Raw genomic sequence first — 20,155 nt, 5'->3', positions numbered from 1 at the left:
AGTCTTCACCATCCCAAACGTTCCAATAAACGATGCAATCCTTCGACATTCCTGACATCTTTTGTCATCAATTTCTTATAATTCATTGTTCATCTAAACCTGACGGTATGTATCGAATCTAAGAATACGAAAAAAACCCAAAATTTTAATTCTAATTATCAAAATCCCAAATCAAAAAAAGCCTAAATTCTAATTATCACGAATCTTTATGTATTGGGATCCAATTTGAGAACTTAATAACCGTTCCGTTTACATACAATCAATAATCACATGATTGAAAATTCAATAAATTAAAGAAAAAAATCAAATCAAAAACAGTCAAAGAACAATTCATATCATACCTGATCTGATCTGAAAATTTACACTTCTTGATCCAGAAAAGATTATCGTCGGACTATTCTGATGAAAATCCAACCGTATTGAGTTTCTTAGTGTTAGAGGTTTTATTAAATTCTTTGATGTGTAGGGTAAAATAATCGATAGCCGGATAAATCACTGAATCGTGGTATCACTTTCCGAAAGTAATTATTCGACCCTTATAGCCTGGGTTACACGAATATCACTTTGGGATAAGACAGAGATTAAATTCTTGTTTTGGCAGAAACAAGAATTCCTTTTGCAGAAGAATATTTTGGTGTTCGTAACTTGTGTGTCTTTCTCATGCATATTGGTTAATATATTTATATACACCCTTAATCATGAAAGAGTCTTTTATTAAAATCAATTGGCCGATTGATTAATAAAAGTATCTTCTATAATCTTTAAAAGTGGTTACATGAAGAATATTTCTATAAACAAATATTATCACTTCCATCATTAAAGTAAAAGTTGTTACTTTTACAATAAACATATATTATATTTTACAACTATCAAAGCATGAGTGATCACTTTATAATAAACAAGTATTATTCCTTCAACCACTAAAGTAAAAGTGGGTGCAAGAATAATTCTTCCGTAATCACTCAAAATTGTGTTAAGTGTTTTCTTACTGCTGTCTCTTAAGAACCAGCACTGCAAAAGGACCAGCAGCGCAAAAATCAGCAAACAGGACCAGCAGCGCAAAAGTCAGCATACAGGACCAGCAGCGCAGAGGAACCAGCAAACAGGACCAGCTGTGCAGAACAACCAGCACAGGGACCAGCTGCGCAGAACAACCAGCACAGGGACCAGCTGCGCAGAACAACCAGCACAGGGACCAGCTGCGCAGAACAACCAGCAGAGGGACCAGCAATGCAGAACAACCAGCACAAAACACTTAGCCAAATTTCAGCTTACTAAGAAAACTTAGTGCTGAAAACACTTAGTCAAATTTTAGGTAGACCAAGTCATGATAGTAAATAATGGAAAACCACTTTTGGGTTCGGGTAATCTATCACTTAATGGGTGTACACTCCGTACCTCCAAACCCATTTACAAGTGTAGATTAAAACCCAAAATTACACTAAATTTACAACAATCCTCCCCAATTTAGTGCAATTCGTTTCATGAGAATTAAACAAATTAAAACAAAACTCATGCATAAATGAAAATATCTTGAAGATTGAATTTTCACCTTAGTACATTACACATTCCAAATATTCGAGAATCGGGGTGTTCTAAGAATTGAACCCTTCAACCCATTTGAATAACTGAAAATAACATACACATAAGTTTTCAAATACTCTAAAGCTATCCTGACACTTTACAAGCCATGTGTCCATATCCATTCATGAATGTATCTAAAGCAAAAGTCCAAGCTTTGTTGAAGCGGCAAAACTTCACATTCACATAGGTAGTTCATTTCAGTCATGCACCTGCTATTGCACTTTTTCAAATAAACCATTAAGAAGCTAAACTTCATCCTCACCTTCAACAGGTCCGAGTACATACCTTACCTTGGGATGATACAAAATTTTGTACTCCAAATTTCTAAGTATAAGCCTTCCACATTGAATTCAACTTCTAATTTTCATCAGAAGGGAATTGGGTATCTTATAATTAGAAATTTATGTAGACTTTAAACCCATCCCCACAGCAGACTTGTTCACCAAGTCTCTTGCCAATCCCTTCGTCAAGTGATCAGCTAAATTATGTTGTGACCTCACGAACACTATAGAAATCACCCCATTCATGATGAGTTCACGAATCATGCTATGTCTGACACCTAAGTGTCTAGACTTTCCATTGTACATCTGGCTATAAGCCTTTGCCAATGTCGCAGCACTATCACAATGGATAGACATGGGTGCTATAGGTTTAGGCCATAATGGTATCTCATGGATCAAGTTTCTAAGCCATTCTGCTTCTTTACCAGCAGCAGCTAAAGCAACAGACTCAGATTCCATCGTTGAGTTGGTAATACATGTCTGCTTCTTAGAAGCCCATGAAATAGCACCTCCCCCAAGCAAGAACACCCAACCACTCGTTGAAGAATGATCTTCAATATTGGTTATCCAACTCGCATCAGAATATCCTTCTATTACCGAAGGAAACCCATTATAAGATAAACTATAGTCCATAGTTTTCTTCAAGTACTTCAGTACCCGCCTAATTGCTTGCCAGTGATGAGTACTAGGATTACTAGTATATCTACTCAGTTTTCCCACAACAAAAGCAATATCCGGCCTTGTACAAGTCATGGCGTACATCAAACAGCCAATCACCTGAGAATACTCAAGTTGTGATACAGCTTCACCTTGATTAGGCATAAGCTTCTCACTTGGATCAACAGGGGTACTCACAGGATTACATTCAAAGCAATTGAACTTTTTCAACACCTTCTCAATATAATGAGATTGACAAATCAAAATTCCTTTGCTTTCACGTTTGATCCTAATGCCAAGGATAATGTCAGCCTCCCCCATATCTTTCATGGAGAATTTTGATGACAAAAATTCTTTTGTTAAATCAACCTGACTTTGGTCAGTCCCAAAGATTAACATGTCATCAACATATAGACAAATTATAACTCCTTTACCAGAATCATCAAATTTACTATATACACATTTATCTGCTTGGTTTAATTTAAAACCACTAGATAAAATCACTTCATCAAACTTTTGATGCCATTGCTTAGGTGCTTGTTTCAAACCATATAAGGATTTCACAAGTTTGCACACCTTGCCTTCATTTCCTGGCATGACAAAGCCCCGAGGTTGGTTCATATAAACCTCCTCATCCAATTCACCATTCAAGAATGCTGTCTTCACATCCATCTGGTGAATAACTAGATTGTGAATCGTAGCCAAAGCAATCAGCAGTCTAATGGTAGTGATACGTGCCACGGGAGCATAAGTATCAAAATAGTCAATTCCAGACTTTTGTCTAAAGCCTTGAATGACTAACCTTGCCTTGAATTTTTCAATAGTTCCATCCACCTTCATCTTCTTTTTGAAGATCCATTTGCAACCCAAAGGTTTGCAACCAGGAGGTAGATCAGCTAACACCCAAGTGTTATTGCCCATGATAGAATCCATCTCATCATTAATTGCCTCTTTCCAGAATGCAACATCCTGAGACCTCATGGCTTCATCATATGTTTTAGGATCATCATCAACATTGAAACAATACGAATATTGGGTAGACACATCACCCCTAGAACCTTCAACTAAGTATAGTTGAAAATCTGGTCCAAATGATTTAGGTTTCCTTTTTCTTTTGCTTTTCCGAAGCTCAAGTGACTGATCAACAGCTTTTTCAGAGAATTCATCATTACAATCCTTATTGATTCCATTGTTACTTGGAATCATATCCTTTGGTCTAGGTATAGATGAAAATCGATTTTCATCAAAGATTGCATCCCTTGAATCAATCACAGAATTGATTGAGACAAACTCATTAGGCTCTATTACATAGAACCTATATGCCTTGGAATGTTCAACATATCCAACAAATATGCAATCTATACCTCTTTCACCTAAACTTTTCTTCTTGGGTTCAGGTAGTCTTACAACCGCCCTACAGCCCCATACCTGAAGATAATTCAAGTTAGGTTTCCTTTTATTCCAAAGTTCATAAGGTGTAATCTTGTTTCTTTTGTTAGGAACTTTATTAAGCAAATAACAAGCTGTTAACATAGCTTCCCCCCAAAATCCTTCACTTAAACCCGAATAGGATAACATGGAATTAACCATTTCCTTAAGGACCCTATTCTTCCTTTCAGATATACCATTTTGTTGTGGAGTATAAGGAGCTGTGGTCTCATGGATAATACCAACGGATTGGAAATACGATTGGTCAATGTATTCACCTCCCCTATCTGTTCTAAGTCTTTTAATCAAAGCCTTTTGTTGTAATTCTACTTCAGTTTTAAATATTTTAAATTTATATAATGCTTCATCCTTAGTATGTAACAAATAAACATAGCAAAATCTAGAAGCATCATCAATAAAAGTCACAAAATATTTCTTGTTCCCTAAAGTAGGAGTAGCATGCAAATCACATAAATCACTATGTATTAATTCCAAAATTTCAGTATCACGATGTACATTTTGAAATGGTTTCTTAGTGATCTTTGTTAACATACACGTTTTACACTTTTCATTGTTCATGTCAAAAGCCGGTATTAATCCATCTTTAGACATATCTTGCATTCTTTTAAAGTGTATATGTCCTAGTCTAGCATGCCAAAGTGTAGAATTATTTATGCTAGAAGTAGATATAAAAGCAAAATTAACATTCAAGTGATTAATGTTAAGTCTAAACATTCTATTGCATAAATAACCAAAACCAACAAACATACCATGTTTTGACAAAACAAACTTATCAGATTCAATCACTTGTTTATAACCACAACAATTTAACACACTACTGGAAACCAAATTTTTTCTTATTTGTGGTACATGCAAAACATCAAACAAACAAATAGTTTTTCCAGAACTAAAACACAAATCCACACTTCCACGTCCATGAACAGAGGCTGTTGACTCATTTCCCATATGAAGAATTGATCCATCAGTCACGGACTCGTAAGTCTTGAACCAAAATCTATCCTTGCATACATGGGTGGTGGCTCCCGAGTCAACCCACCACGCGACATCATCATCCTGCACAAAATAAGCCTCAGATATATATGAAACATAATAATTCTCATTTGAATTATTAAATATATTCTGACCTTTCGAGTTGTGGTTGTTTAAACCATTTCCCGAACCACTTGTGCTAGATCCTTTGGCATTATTATTACCAAAAATAACCTTGCAATCCTTTTTCATGTGTCCAGTTTTACCACACTTCCAACAAGTCAATTTAGACTTCTTATTCGGATTAGCCTTGTTATAACCTTGATGTTTACGTTTGCCCTTTTTGTCATTATTACTAGTGAACTTTTTATGTTCCACCATATTGACAACAGACGTACCAGCAACTTCGTTGCTCTTTGGCTTGTCATTATCCTGCAACCTGAGGGATTCCTCAATACGCAGATGACTATCCAACTCAACAAGAGTTAACTCCTCCTTCTTATGTTTCAAAGAATGTTTAAATTCTTTCCAAGATGGAGGTAGTTTATCAATTATGCTTGAGACTTGAATAGACTCATCCATGTTCATCTTATGTTGTGTGAATTGACCAAGTATACGAATGAGCTCATTGTATTGTTCCAAGACCGGTCTAGAATCGACCATCTTGTAATTATTAAAATTACTCACAAGGAACTTTTTACTAGAAGCATCCTCAGACATATACTTGGTTTCTAAACAGTCCCATAGTTCTTTAGAAGATTCAACATTTAGGTAAATATCAAAAAGGGAATCAGCCATACCATTGAGGATTAAACCTCTAGCGATGTAGTCATCGTTCTCCCACTTGCACCTTTTCCGAATTTGTTCAATAGTGGCATCATCACCATGATCTTCAGGAATTGGTGTGCTGAGTACGTACACCACACTCATGCTGCTCAGAAAGAAGTGCATCTTCTTTTGCCATCTCCTAAAATCAATTCCCTCAAACTTATCAAGTTTGGAGAAATTCGCCGTCATGTGTTTCATCGTAGCCGCCATCGATTATAACATATAATTACTTTCGATTGTTGGAGGTTTTATTAAATTCTTTCGTGTAGGGTAAAATAATCGATAGCCGGATAAATCACTGAATCGTGGTATCACTTTCCGAAAGTAATTATTCGACCCTTATAGCCTGGGTTACACGAATATCACTTTGGGATAAGACAGAGATTAAATTCTTGTTTTGGCAGAAACAAGAATTCCTTTTGCAGAAGAATATTTTGGTGTTCGTAACTTGTGTGTCTTTCTCATGCATATTGGTTAATATATTTATATACACCCTTAATCATGAAAGAGTCTTTTATTAAAATCAATTGGCCGATTGATTAATAAAAGTATCTTCTATAATATTCAAAAGTGGTTACATGAAGAATATTTCTATAAACAAATATTATCACTTCCATCATTAAAGTAAAAGTTGTTACTTTTACAATAAACATATATTATATTTTACAACTATCAAAGCATGAGTGATCACTTTATAATAAACAAGTATTATTCCTTCAACCACTAAAGTAAAAGTGGGTGCAAGAATAATTCTTCGGTAATCACTCAAAATTGTGTTAAGTGTTTTCTTACTGCTGTCTCTTAAGAACCAGCACTGCAAAAGGACCAGCAGCGCAAAAATCAGCAAACAGGACCAGCAGCGCAAAAGTCAGCATACAGGACCAGCAGCGCAGAGGAACCAGCAAACAGGACCAGCTGTGCAGAACAACCAGCACAGGGACCAGCTGCGCAGAACAACCAGCACAGGGACCAGCTACGCAGAACAACCAACACAGGGACCAGCTGCGCAGAACAACCAGCAGAGGGACCAGCAATGCAGAACAACCAGCACAAGGACCAGCAATGCAGAACAACCAGCACAAAACACTTAGCCAAATTTCAGCTTACTAAGAAAACTTAGTACTGAAAACACTTAGTTAAATTTTAGGTAGACCAAGTCATGATAGTAAATAATGGAAAACCACTTTTGGGTTCGGGTAATCTATCACTTAATGGGTGTACACTCCGTACCTCCAAACCCATTTACAAGTTTAAAACCCAAAATTACACTAAATTTACAACACTTAGTGGTAATGAAAATCAGTCAAAGAACAATACATATCAAACCTAATATGATGTAAATCTAAAAGTTCTTCAGATCCATGTTTTTTCTGTAAAAGTAGCGACAAGAGCTTTTCATATTCGTTTATTGGATGTGTTTGAAATTAGGTAAAGAAATTTTCCCCAAATAAGTGGGCATGGCAGTTTTAGATATAGCGGTTTGAGATGAGCAGGGCACCATGGTAATTATGAAAGCCTAACTGCCGATCAAAACCTTAAATGACGCCATCAACAATTTAAATGGCTGAGATTAAAATTTTGAAACTTATCTAATGGGTGAAATTTTGCCATGTAGATTTTTAATATAACTAATGACATCATAATATTTTTCTTATTATAGATAAGAGAGATTTAAATGAATGGCTAAATTATAGGGGTATTGATTTTAATTTGTCTAATTCAATATTGAAAATTAATTCTAAATTAAATATTTGTTCTATTAAACTTTTATTTTAATATATAAATAAAGAAGTGGAGATTATAACAATATTAAACGTAACTTAAGCTAATCATAATAGTAATGAACTAGTATAAGGTTTTGTTCTCACGTAGCTGCGGACATGATGGTTATCATTATATATAAAAATATATATGTTTTTATTAAAAAAATATTATTTGTAATAACTTTAATAAAATAATTAAAAATAATAACTTGTCGCCTGAACCAAAAAACAAACCGGTGCCAGAGATCCAAAACTCCGACAAAGAAACACAAAGCCGGCGAGACAACAAACTCATCCAAAGCCACTAAGAAAACCAAAGAATCACTGTCAGACAAGAGAACGTCGCCCAACTGGTGCTCGTAGGAGAAACTCCGGCCAGATTCCAGCGACAGATGGAGCCGGAGAGGACGCAGGGGAAGCAAAGGCCGACACGAAAAACAAAGTCGACGACCATCATGGTTCCTGGCCAACTTTTTATAACAAACACGACTCACGAGAACGGCCAATCTGATCGTCGGGAAAAGAAAAGAAGAAATTCACCCCTATATGCAATAAATACATTTATGCATATATTGGAAAAATCCTATAAGGCTGCATTCTCGAGTTTTTTTTACAGTAGAAAGGAAAGGATTTCAGAGGAAAACTAATAAAAGGCGATTCTCGAGTTATTTTTAAGGAAGGAAAGGAATGGAGAGTAGTGGAGAAGAGTGGATTACGATAGACTTTTTATTAATGAATGATTTCCGTCCATATTTGGGCGGATTGAGAAGGAAAACATTATATACATCCCACTGTTGTTGCACATACAACCCACGTAATTTATTTTACAGTTTCACATGACTCACTATATTTTTAAAATCTTGAAATCTAAAAATCTTGAAAGTCGCATCTTTTAGCAAGTTAACTAAACATATATTGTACTCTTGTAAACATCCGTATTTAAATAATATGGATTAAATGAATGTATACATACTCAGTATAAAGCTAGACACCTACAAATATCTTGAGCTCCAACACATCAAAAGCATGTTGCTATGGATAAAAAATTGGACGGTTCAATACGAAGTATGCAGAGTAAGAAAAAATAGATGTAAGACATGAATATTTTTCCTTTCCTTTCCGTTACTATCATTTTAACTCAAGAATACATAAGAGTTATATTACATTTCTTTCTATCATTTTGTATAATCCCTTCATTCGTCATTCGTTAGTTTTATTTTAAACTTAAAAATAATAAAAATAAAATTAAAAGGCGACTAATCAGCATCAAATTGTTGTTCGCGTGAGCGTTTTTTAAGGGCTCACGAAACACGATTAAAAATTAGGCGGGGTTTCAACGGCCAACGACTCATTAATTTCCCCAAATTTTTCATCCTCTTCGCAAAGATGTCATTTCTCGAAGACTTTCAAGCTAGTAAGCTTCTATCTTTACCGTTTCTTCATGATCCCATATTAAAAATCGTATCTTTTCAGCAATAATTCGACCCCTTGTTATCAATTTACAATACGAGCCAAAAAAGAAAACCCTAAAATCTACCCTAACCCTAAATTTCAATTTTTAGGGCTTTAATCCACGAGTAAAATCAGGGACTTTAATCTGGTGGGTTGTCAAAATCCGACTATGTATTTCAATTCAGGACCAGGCACTTTCACTGGGCCTGCGTTATATTTTTTTATTTTAATTTTGTGAATTTTCGATTTCAACTGGATAGAAACTGAATTCTCAGTTATTACAGTAAAAGTAAACAAAACAGTAGGATTAAAACATTGATCTGTTTTTGCTAGTTCTGCGTAAAGGTAAATTATTTTATAGTAAGATTATATTATAACATCATTGATTGATTATCATGTAGGTTTGGAGCCACTGCCAAACATTTTACAGAGGAAGTACGCGTTATTACGTGACTTGGATAAAAGTTTGCAGGGTATACTTTATTACGTGTGTGTGTATGTATATATATTGTATATTTGATGTTTTGGCATGGGATATACAGAATTACAGTAATATATACGTACTTATAAGGGTTGACAATATATGCAGATATTCAAAGGCAAAATGAAATGCATTGCCTACAGGAAATTGAGGATTATAAAGAGGGAGTTAAGTCTGGTAACGTTGCACCGGGTACTTCACTTAGCAAATATTCAGACGAGGTAGAGGATGAGCAAAAACACGCGGTTAGAATTGCTGACGAGAAGGTTGCTCTCGCTGTTCAAGCATATGATTTGGTACCATTCTCGATTCACTTTTTTGTTATATAGTTGTGTTATATGTTATTAAATCAAGATTCTGGAATACTGTGTGATATAAAAGTACAGTTATAGCATTTGTTGCGAGACTGTTTTGTCTATTATAAATTGAGTTTAACTGTTAACAAAATGTTGTTTCTTTAGGTGGATGCTCATATTCAACAACTTGATCAGTATCTTAAAAAATTAGAAGAGCAACGGCGAGGTAGATAAATACTTCCTTCTATGCACATATACTTAATGCTCCTGTTTATGTGTGGTGTAGACTGTAGAAGTGGCAAGATGGGTGGGTCGGGTAAAAGGTCGTATTGGGTCATTGTGTAGTATGGGTGGAAATGGGCCAAATGAGTTGGGTAGATCTGCAAACACTTTTATGTCCATTTTTTCAGTTATAAATATGTGAATGTGTTAGTTAAGTATGCAAAACAATATTTTAAATATATATTAGTCTAGATCTTTGAATAAAAGTGATGTGGGAGGTTGTATACATTAAAAGTGGTTTTGGGTGACTTTTAACATGTTTGACCATTTTACCTATTCCTTTTAGTTAATTTTATTGAATCGGCCCATTTGATATTACACTGTCGAATTCAACCTAGTTTTTTTTTTTCTTTTTTTTTTTTTTTGCAGAAAAGGATATTGCTGCTGCAGCTGGATCACCTGCTTTGAATCCTGATGGCAGTGCGAAACCTGTAAAGGAAGTTGGAAGAGCAGGGAGAAAAAAGTAATTATCTTTTTCAGTTTAATGAAAGAATGCCTGGCTTTTCAAAAGAAAAAAAATTATCTTGGCTAATTGAATTTGTGTTTGCTTGAACTACTAGTGTTAAATTTGGTCAGTAAACTTTAATGAGAAAAATTTGTTACTTTTTTTTTTTAATTTTTATTTTATGATCCAGGTCACGTCTTGCTGCTACAGCCACAACAGCAGCCCCAAACCCAGCTGCTATGGACCTGGACCTGCCTGTCGATCCAAATGAACCGACATACTGTCTCTGCAACCAAGTGAGCTATGGTGAAATGGTAGCATGCGACAATCCTGATGTAAGTTTTTATTAAAGATGACAAAATGGGCGGGTTTGGTTACCAATAAAACATGTCAGGTTTTTTGGAAAGAAAAAGTTTGCCTGAAACAAATATGATGGTGAATTTCAATTTTAAATTGATAATACTAATGCAGTTGGGGTACTTTGACCCATTTGATTTGTTTCCCTTTAAGTTGTTTGCATGGTACAAATATATATAATAATAATAAAAAAAATCAATTTTATATTGATAATACTTAGTTATTCAATTTTACCTGGTGGACATACAACACCAAGGTGAGTTATAATAGGCTGATATCTGCACATCCAGTTTTTAGTAATTTTTTCTTTCTAGATTGCTAACAATCACCAATGAGCTGATCATTTGTTTTTCGACAGTGCAAGATTGAATGGTTTCATTATGGGTGTGTTGGTTTAAAAGAGCAGCCGAAAGGGAAATGGTTTTGCAGCGATTGCAGCGCGATGCAAAAGCGGCGAAAGGGAAAGTAAGACTAGTAGGTTCTTTTATGATATACTGTAGGAAGTAATTATAGATCAATTTGCTCAGATTGTGTGATCTTTTGTCCCTGTAATGTTCAAATTGATGTTTTGTGCTACATTTAGTAATAAATTACTTACCTGCTATCAGTGTTAGAGTTCTCGTTTTTGTTAGATGGTTTAAGGTGCGTTTGATCTTAATGATTTGAAGATTGTAAATGAATCTCATTTTTATTATAACCCGTTTGATAATAATTCTGAATGAACATCCTAAATGATGTATAAAAAATATTAACCTCTTAAATGAACAAATAAAAGAATATAATTCTTTGAATAATTTAATGAGGTTCTTAAAAAAAATAAAGGTGATTAATGGTTAATATCTATAACCATTTGTCTGTCATTTACAGCACCAGACATTTGCAGACGCTGAATACTAAATCATTATGTATCCATCGTTGAATCATTTGATTAAGAGGCAATCAAATGCACTCTTAATATTCAATATGGCTTTTTGGCTTGGCATTAAATTAAACTATTAACCATAAATGGAAAGATGATCCAACTAGTAAACAGTACTTGAAGCTAGTACTAGCAAACATGTTTTTGTCTCATCATTTTGAGGTGATGAATAATTATAATTAATGCGTTACATATAAACATTGACAATATCACATACAAGTCTACAACAAACAATTTATGAACACTTGTAAGTTTTAAAGTGTGAATCCACTTTGTGCATCTTTCAACGTATCATTTCAACCATCCTCATTTACTATAATACTCGTCGAAATTGTAACTCTAACGACAACAATTTAGACAATTTCAAACACGTATTGCAACATCATAAAAAACAAGGTTAAAAATGAGGATGAATAATTCCAAAACTTACCAATAGATAAGGTACATTGTTGCTAACAAAAGCCAAATGCCATATCAATCTCTACTACCTTAACAGAGCTTTGAACCAAACATCCGACAATCTAACACATTTTATATCCTTATATTTTACCCATTCTTCTAATCAGGTGAATTGTTATTTTTTAGTTACTAAAATGTATGAATACATTTCAGTACTTCATCTGGGATCAATATTCCATGCCGCCATAACCACCCATGCCGCCCATTCCGCCCATGCCACCACCACCAGCTACTTCACTAGCGGGCTTGGGTTGTTCAACTACAATAGCTTCAGTTGTTGTCATCAATGATGAGACACTGCATGTTCAAATGTAAAATGGAGTTAGGTTTGAGTAGAAGGACTACTACAAACAATCAACCATTTAACCAAAAACAAACCAATTAAATGAATTGAACACGTTAAACAGGTCAAAATTGAGCAGAGTGCAACTTACATACAAATTTCTATAAGTTGTTTCAATTAATAAGTTATATAAAATTACTTAAAATCTTTAGTACATGTAAACATAAGTAAAACATTAATTATATAAAAGAATGTTAAAAGATTGTTGCTTGTCAAACTTAAGTCAACCCATTTTGACCCAAACCAGGGGTGTAAACTGTAAATAGTCAGCCAAGTACTCAGGGACTAATCAGGACTCAGATGTACACCGTGGCGAATCAGCCCGACTCAGGCAAAGAAGTCGGTCAAATTTAGCCAGACTCAGTGGTCAAAAGTTATAAAAGTCAAAAACTTAGTCAGCATTTTACTATAGTTTAAAATTACAGTTGAGCAAGTATTTACAGTTATGTTTACAGTAATTGAACAATCGAACTAGATTATGTTTGTGTTTCTATCCTATTTTACACACAATTGTGACATTTATTATTTAAGTGTAAAAAAGTTCATCTCGGTCGAGTACTCCCTATAAGGTCCCGCCCGTCCCCACCAAGCGAATTTTTAAACCTTGCCATTAACCTACCATATCTTGCCTTTTGGCCATAACCATACCACAACTTAAAACTAGTAATACAACTAACCTTGCTGCATCAACCAATGCGGTCCTTATCACTTTCAATGGGTCAATGATTCCACTTTTTACCATATCAACATATTCACCTACAAGTATAATATTCGAACTTCATCATTTCAGTACATATTTAGAGTGTTAATAGCAATTCACCATCTGCTTAAGTATATATAATTGGTATATATATATACCTTTGGCTGCATCGTATCCAAGATCAGTGTCATCCTGTTCTAAAAGCTTGCCAACTACAACTGAACCCTCGACTCCAGCGTTTGTAGCAATTGTATGCACCGGCATCTACAATTATTTCGATTACAAATTTTTATTTCTTTGTTCAATACATTAAAGGAGTTTAGTTGGTGCATGTAAATTTGCATAATTCATGGGCTAACCTTAAGGGCATTTTTAATGATTTGAACACCTATTTTTTGATCGAAATTGGCTGTTTCCAACTTGTCCAATTCCTTTGATGCATAAAGAAGAGCAACACCACCACCTGCATTTTATAATTTTTTTTTTTTATTTTTCTATAAATATCATAGCGTGTTTGCTAAATTAGGGCACAAATACAATAACTAACTTTTTTACCTGGTACAATTCCTTCTTCTACAGCTGCCTTTGTAGCGTTTAAAGCATCTGTAACTCTATCTTTCTTTTCACCGACTTCCGTGTCACTAGCGCCCCCAATCTTCAATTATTAACAGTCTCGTTATTATTAAAATCTTGTAAGCTTACAAACTTAAATTAGACGTTACTTCGATTCCATTTATGAATGTGTCTATTTAGGTTGTGCTAAAACTAGAAGGGTGATTGGTTATATGAAAAGCAGGGTTGAAAGTCGCCCAAAGTCTATATTAATGCACACAACAACCGTAACTCGTTATTATTCAATGAAAACATATTTTTATTAGCACTGTTTTAAACGTCGGCCGACGTGTTGGTTTGGAGACAAGACCGTCCCAACTCACCCAAAAACACCTAAAAAGTCGGTCAACGCTAAAAAGACGGATCAAAGTCGTGCCAAGTCATCTGAGTCGGGTTTGTGTCCATCAAAGTCAAAGTTAGGTCAAAACTTTAATATTTTTAGAATTAAATTTTTGTGCCATATATCTATGTTTGAAATATTCATATATTTATGAGTAATATATATGTTTAATTTATTTATTACGAAAAGTCAACTTTTGTCAACGCCCAACTCAACCAACTCGTCCCCGACTCGCGACTTCTACAACCTTAATTATTAGTATAGTAGTATTCACATCATAAATGCAGTGACGTATAAAAAAATAGGAGCGAAAGTCAACCTGACACAGCTGAGGGCCCATATTGACCCACACTAAAAATGACACGTCTAAATCAAAACCCGATTTGACCCATCGCCCCACCCATCTGACCACCTTTAACAACAATAAAAAAAGTAGCTACAATACCTTGAGTACAGCAACACCACCCGAAAGTTTTGCTAATCTTTCTTGCAACTTCTCCCTGTCATAATCAGACGTACTAGACTCCATAGCTGATCGAATCTGTAAACATCGTTCTTCAATTGACTTTTTATCACCAGCACCATCAAGCACAACTGTTTCATCTTTGGAAACAGTAACCTACATCAAGTAGGTACATCAATTAAACAAACGAGACCTGAAATAACTTTAGTTTGACTTTAAACTTTTACTAATGCAAATAAGAAGACAAACCTTTTTACAAGAGCCAAGCATATTTAACTCCACATTCTCAAGGTTCATACCAAGTTCTTCTGTAATAAGCTGCATACAAGAACAAATAGAAAGTATATCACTTTGTTTAAATATATATTACTCAGTCTTCTGCAAGTTGTGAACTTTAGTGTTTTTGTACATTAGTCTATCATACAACAAAAAGGTTGATAATCCAACACTTGAATATAGGCATATGTATAAGTCAGTCAAACATATGAAGTACTCAATGACAAAATCATGAAATGTAATAACTATCTTATTTGTTGTTGATTCAGTTTTAATGTGAAAGCAACTTGGCTTTGGGATTAACAAAATGTCAATCGCAAGAATATAAGAGCTAAAGGTTAGTTATCTATTTACACTTTGGCTTTAATAGTCACATATAAGAAACTATAAACTTCTTATACAAATCGATTTATGTCACTGCTAGGTTTTGTAAAAAAGAAAATAAAAATAAATTATAAAATACACGAAAGGTTTTGAATCAAAATACGCACCTCGCCTCCAGTGAGAGTGGCAAGATCCTGCAAGTAAGCTTTTCGCCCATCTCCGAACCCGGGAGCTTTTACAGCACAAATCTAATTCACATAATAGAAAAAAATACAGCTTAATTGTACATAAATATCCTGAAAGGGAAAAAAACTTGTTTTTTTCAAGAAATATTAAAAACCTTAACGCCACCACGAAGCTTGTTAAGTATTAACGTCGCCAATGCATCACTTTCAACATCCTCAGCAACAATTAATAAAGGCCTTTGTTTCTGAATAATAACAATACAAAAACTGAGTCAACTACACAAAGAATCACAGGTTAAAATCAAAGGAATTAAGAGACGGACCCCACCTTCATTGCCAACTCTAATACTTTAATCACTGCATTAATGCTTGTAATCTTTCTCTCGTGGATTAGAACAAGAGGGTCTTCTAATTCCTGTTATTTGTAAACAGGATGAACATTTTAATCATATATAAGAAATTTTTAGAACATACAAAAGATGGCAGAGTATTAAAAACAACTTACACATTTTTGAATCTTTTGATTTGTAATGAAATGTGGAGATATGTAGCCCCTGTCCATCTTCATTCCCTCTACAACTTCTAATTCATTATATAATGTCTTCCCGTCCTTCATCAATTTATTGAAACAATCAGATAACTTACACAAAAAAGGCTTGCATTTATGCAACCAAATCAAAATACTCAATTTGAATTGACCATTTTAACCTTTGAATCATATAAAAACTTACTTGAATTGTAATGACACCCTCTTTTCCAACTTTTTCCATAGCCTTTGCAATTAGCTCACCAATCTCTCGTTCTCCATTAGCAGAAATGGTGCCCACCTGTTAGTTATAAACAATCATATAGATTCTGAATATTTGAAGAATTCTTATTATTTTAGCAAACTAATATACAAAGTCACATAAATTCTGTGAAAAAGTAAGAGATATTTGAGCAACAAGACAAAAATAACTTTAATAAGTAATTTAATTTAATTTAATTTAATCTTACATAACTAATATTGTTATTTTGAATATGAAATTAAATAAGTAAGATCATGCCAGGCATCTATAACTTATCTTAATATTATGTGGTATCTAATGATACTTTAAGAGATACAATTAAACACGTGCTAACCTGCGTGATCTCCTCAGATGTGCTAATCATGCGGGCCCTACTCTTCAAGTTTGTTACAACCGCATCAACCGCCATCGAAATACCACGTCTGAGGTCCATTGCATTTACACCAGCTGCAACCGACTTGCAGCCTTCTGTAAATATTGCATCGGTAAGGACTGTTGCACAAGTAGTACCTGCAAAAAAATATTTAGGTTAAATTGTGATGTTTATTGCAGGGATATTTTTTATTTGTTTGTATATTTTAAAGAAAACTCAATAATAGATGCCAAAGCAAACATTACCATCACCGGCGACATCATTTGTAGCATTAGCAACCTGTTTGACTAAGCTTGCACCAACATTCTTGACTTTGTCTTTAAACTCGATGCTTTTTGCAACAGTCACACCATCTTTTGTTACCTTTGGGGACCCATAAGCTTGTTCGATTACCACGTTACGTCCCTATAAATGATCATATGATATTTTTGTTAGACAGGCACCTTGCGCTGAGTCTAGGTTAGTGATCATAGTAACTAAAAAAACCAATATGATACGCATCTAAACCAACTCTAATGAACAGAAAAGCAAGTCATGAGTAGTAAGGTTCTAGTATTTCATCTTCACCTCAATTTTGAATTTGTACTCATTTGCAAGATTTTATCATTTTTCCACTAATTAGAAAGAAAAAAAAATTTCCAATGTACAAAACCTGCAAAGATTTTGACTTTTTTATATGCCAACTCAATGTATTATTATTATGTATTATACTAGTATAATACACTAATTGCTATTTAGTAACAGCATATTTTCATCTCATATTCCATAATTCTTATTATAATCTGTTAAATTACTAAATGTGTGATCCGATCCTACGGCTATTATGTATCACCATTCTTTAGACATTGCAGCTAAAAAGTAATGTAAGTACTACCAAATACATAGTTGAAAAGTTCATGAAACTGATTGAGTTCAAGTATGTATATCAATTACAAAATTAGGGGTTCAATAACAATAAATCAGGTACCTTTGGACCCATAGTTACTCTAACAGCATCTGCAAGTTCTTCAACTCCTCTAAGCATTAAAGCCCTAGCATCCACTCCAAATCTGATATCTTTAGCTGCATAGTCTCTGCTCCAATTCAACCTACTCCTAATCTGTTTTGCATATAAATAAACACAACTCAACATATATATAAATATACATAAACGGATGGATAAAAAAAAAAAAAAAAAAGTGACTGAGGCAATTAATCAAACACCTGGTGGGCACTATTTTTTGCAACCCTGCAAATCAAAAAAAAAAAAAAAGAAAAAAAAAAGAAAAGAAAGAAAGTTGATTAGATCAGTCAAATTGACAAATACTTGGGGGTCAAGTATGTGAATTAAGAATTACAACAATTAGATACAAAAAGATATAAAATTTTCGTTGATATGTTATGATAGTATTGTTTAAGATTATGAAAAAGATGAAATGGGGATGTTGTACCTAGCTTTGGAAGCAAGATTTGCTGCAAAACGATACATTTTCTTGTTTAATTCTTGAAGTCTTGTGGTAGAGAGCTTGAAAGAGAATAAAGATAGTGTATATGTGTGATTAAAGTATGGTGATTTTGTAATTAAAAGGGATACAGAAGAAGATTCTGGAAGATGGCGGTTGTTCTAGGGTTTTAGGGCTTTTCAACAAAGAACTGTGATGGTATTGAAAGGGTTTAAGCGTTTTAATATTTGGGTGGGCTCACAAATACAATAAAACTTTTTTTTTTTTTTTTTTTTTTCTCATAAACTCGTTAGATATATGTAAACTAGGTAGATATATATTTAAGGGAGATGATATTTCCAACATCCAATTTACTTGTTCCACTAAAATTTACTAAAAAGCCCTTAATAATAAGTTTACAAAAAATTATTTAAAGTTTTTTGTTAAATTATATGTAGGGATATTTTGGGAACAAACCATGATTCAATGGTGGAACAAGTAAAATGGAGTGTGGATATATCATCTCCCTATATTTAAGAGCTAATGAAAATATAAGCTATGGGGAAATTAAGATTTTTTATTTTTACGAAAATAACGATTACTATTGAAACTTAAGAAACTTTCATCAATAGATGAAAATCCTCTAAGAAATACAAGCGATAACAAATGAACGGGTCGGAAAAAGTAAACCAACAAGACTAACCTAACTACAAGCTAACTCTAACTAAACCCAATGTTGCTAAAACGAACCAAGCAACAACAAGACACTAAAGCTAACAAACAAACATAACCAAAGAGCGGAAAGTTAATAACATAGAGAACATTTTAACCGGGTTGAGATGGACACTTTTGGTTTATTTCATCCGGCCTTGAAGTCAACCCGTCAACTTTGTCGATATGTACTCCTTTACCTTTTGGTCCGCCAAATTTTGAAAAAAATAAAATAAATAATTCCAATTGTCGTCCAGGTTGGCCACTTCATTTTCGTCCCTCGGCAGTAATGAACCAAAATCCTTCTTTAACTTGGACTTACCAATCCTAGACCGGAGTTGCTGTGGTTGATCACTAGTTCCATCCACACTTTGAACATCATAATGATTGAAACCTTTAGAAAGTGCAACACAAACTTGTAGCACCTCAAACATGTTGTGTATTTGTAACACCCATATCCATGATAGGAACCTCCACAAAACTATCAACCAAGCTACAAGGGTCTTGTACTAGCACTGGAGATTCTACAAGATCTTCAACACCAAAGCTACCAAGTATCAACCCCGATCCTGGCTCATCGTCCGCACGAACTACCTCATAATCTTTCAAAACATCTCTCACACCTTCATCTAACTGATTTATCTAAGAAGCATCTACTCCATCTTCGACACCATCATTTTGATTAGCAATTGAAACCTCGACATCAAGGGCATCTTGTACAATAACAACTTGTTGGTCGTAGAGCGGGTGACCCGCCAAAATAATCTGTTTAGAAATAGCCAAAAATTCGGACGGTTAAGCATCACTTAACACTGGGAAAAGGATCAATCATAAGAAGATTACTTCTTATTGCCTAATAAACCTCATCAAGTTCCATAAGAAACTGCATACGCTTCATCATGTAGTGACCCGAACTTTTCCATGTTTATATATATTAAATGAAATTGATATTTATATGATTAAGTGTTTCCAACATGTTAAGCAATCAAACTTGTTAAGACTTAATTAATTGAAATAGGTTTTATATAGACAATTGACCACCCAAGTTGACCGGTGATTCACGAACGTTAAAACTTGTAAAAACTATATGATGTCATATATATAGATATATATATATAGTTAACATGGTATTATGATAAGTAAACATATTATTAAGTATATTAACAATGAACTACATATGTAAAAACAAGACTACTAACTTAATGATTTCGAAACGAGACATATATGTAACGATTATCATTGTAACGACATTTAATTGTATATATATCATATTAAGATATATTAATATCATAATATCATGATAATGTAATAATTTAACATCTCATTTGATATAATAAACAATGGGTTAACAACACTTAACAGGGTCATTAACCTAAAGGCTTCAAAACAACATTTAC

At 34.0% G+C, this 20,155-nt stretch overlaps 2 protein-coding genes across 2 annotated transcripts; one reads left to right on the top strand and one right to left on the bottom strand.

The window, feature by feature from the left end:
• Window positions 1-8,797: 8,797 nt before the first annotated feature.
• On the top strand, window positions 8,798-11,540 carry LOC139877339 (PHD finger protein ING1-like). Its single transcript, XM_071864760.1, has 7 exons — window positions 8,798-8,945; window positions 9,385-9,456; window positions 9,573-9,760; window positions 9,926-9,986; window positions 10,412-10,505; window positions 10,678-10,822; window positions 11,203-11,540. Exons 1-7 carry the CDS (start codon window positions 8,918-8,920, stop codon window positions 11,311-11,313), a joined length of 699 nt encoding a protein of 232 aa, XP_071720861.1. The 5' UTR covers window positions 8,798-8,917; the 3' UTR covers window positions 11,314-11,540.
• A 597-nt stretch (window positions 11,541-12,137) lies between these two features.
• On the bottom strand, window positions 12,138-18,233 carry LOC139877724 (chaperonin CPN60-2, mitochondrial-like). The gene is made up of 17 exons (XM_071865149.1): window positions 18,057-18,233; window positions 17,830-17,854; window positions 17,594-17,725; window positions 16,872-17,031; window positions 16,588-16,763; window positions 16,197-16,292; window positions 15,971-16,075; window positions 15,794-15,880; window positions 15,621-15,710; window positions 15,448-15,528; window positions 14,930-14,998; window positions 14,663-14,836; window positions 13,821-13,920; window positions 13,625-13,728; window positions 13,424-13,529; window positions 13,243-13,321; window positions 12,138-12,519 (listed from the first exon to the last, which is right to left on the bottom strand). The coding sequence occupies exons 1-17, from the start codon at window positions 18,092-18,094 to the stop codon at window positions 12,390-12,392; spliced, it is 1,752 nt and encodes a 583-aa protein (XP_071721250.1). The 5' UTR covers window positions 18,095-18,233; the 3' UTR covers window positions 12,138-12,389.
• Between the last annotated feature and the right edge of the window lie 1,922 nt (window positions 18,234-20,155).

The sequence above is a fragment of the Rutidosis leptorrhynchoides genome, chromosome 11, assembly GCF_046630445.1.
Source record: "Rutidosis leptorrhynchoides isolate AG116_Rl617_1_P2 chromosome 11, CSIRO_AGI_Rlap_v1, whole genome shotgun sequence".
Classification (NCBI taxonomy): domain Eukaryota; kingdom Viridiplantae; phylum Streptophyta; class Magnoliopsida; order Asterales; family Asteraceae; genus Rutidosis; species Rutidosis leptorrhynchoides.
Note: the sequence above shows the minus strand (reverse complement) of the source record. Positions and strands in the feature narration are given on the sequence as shown.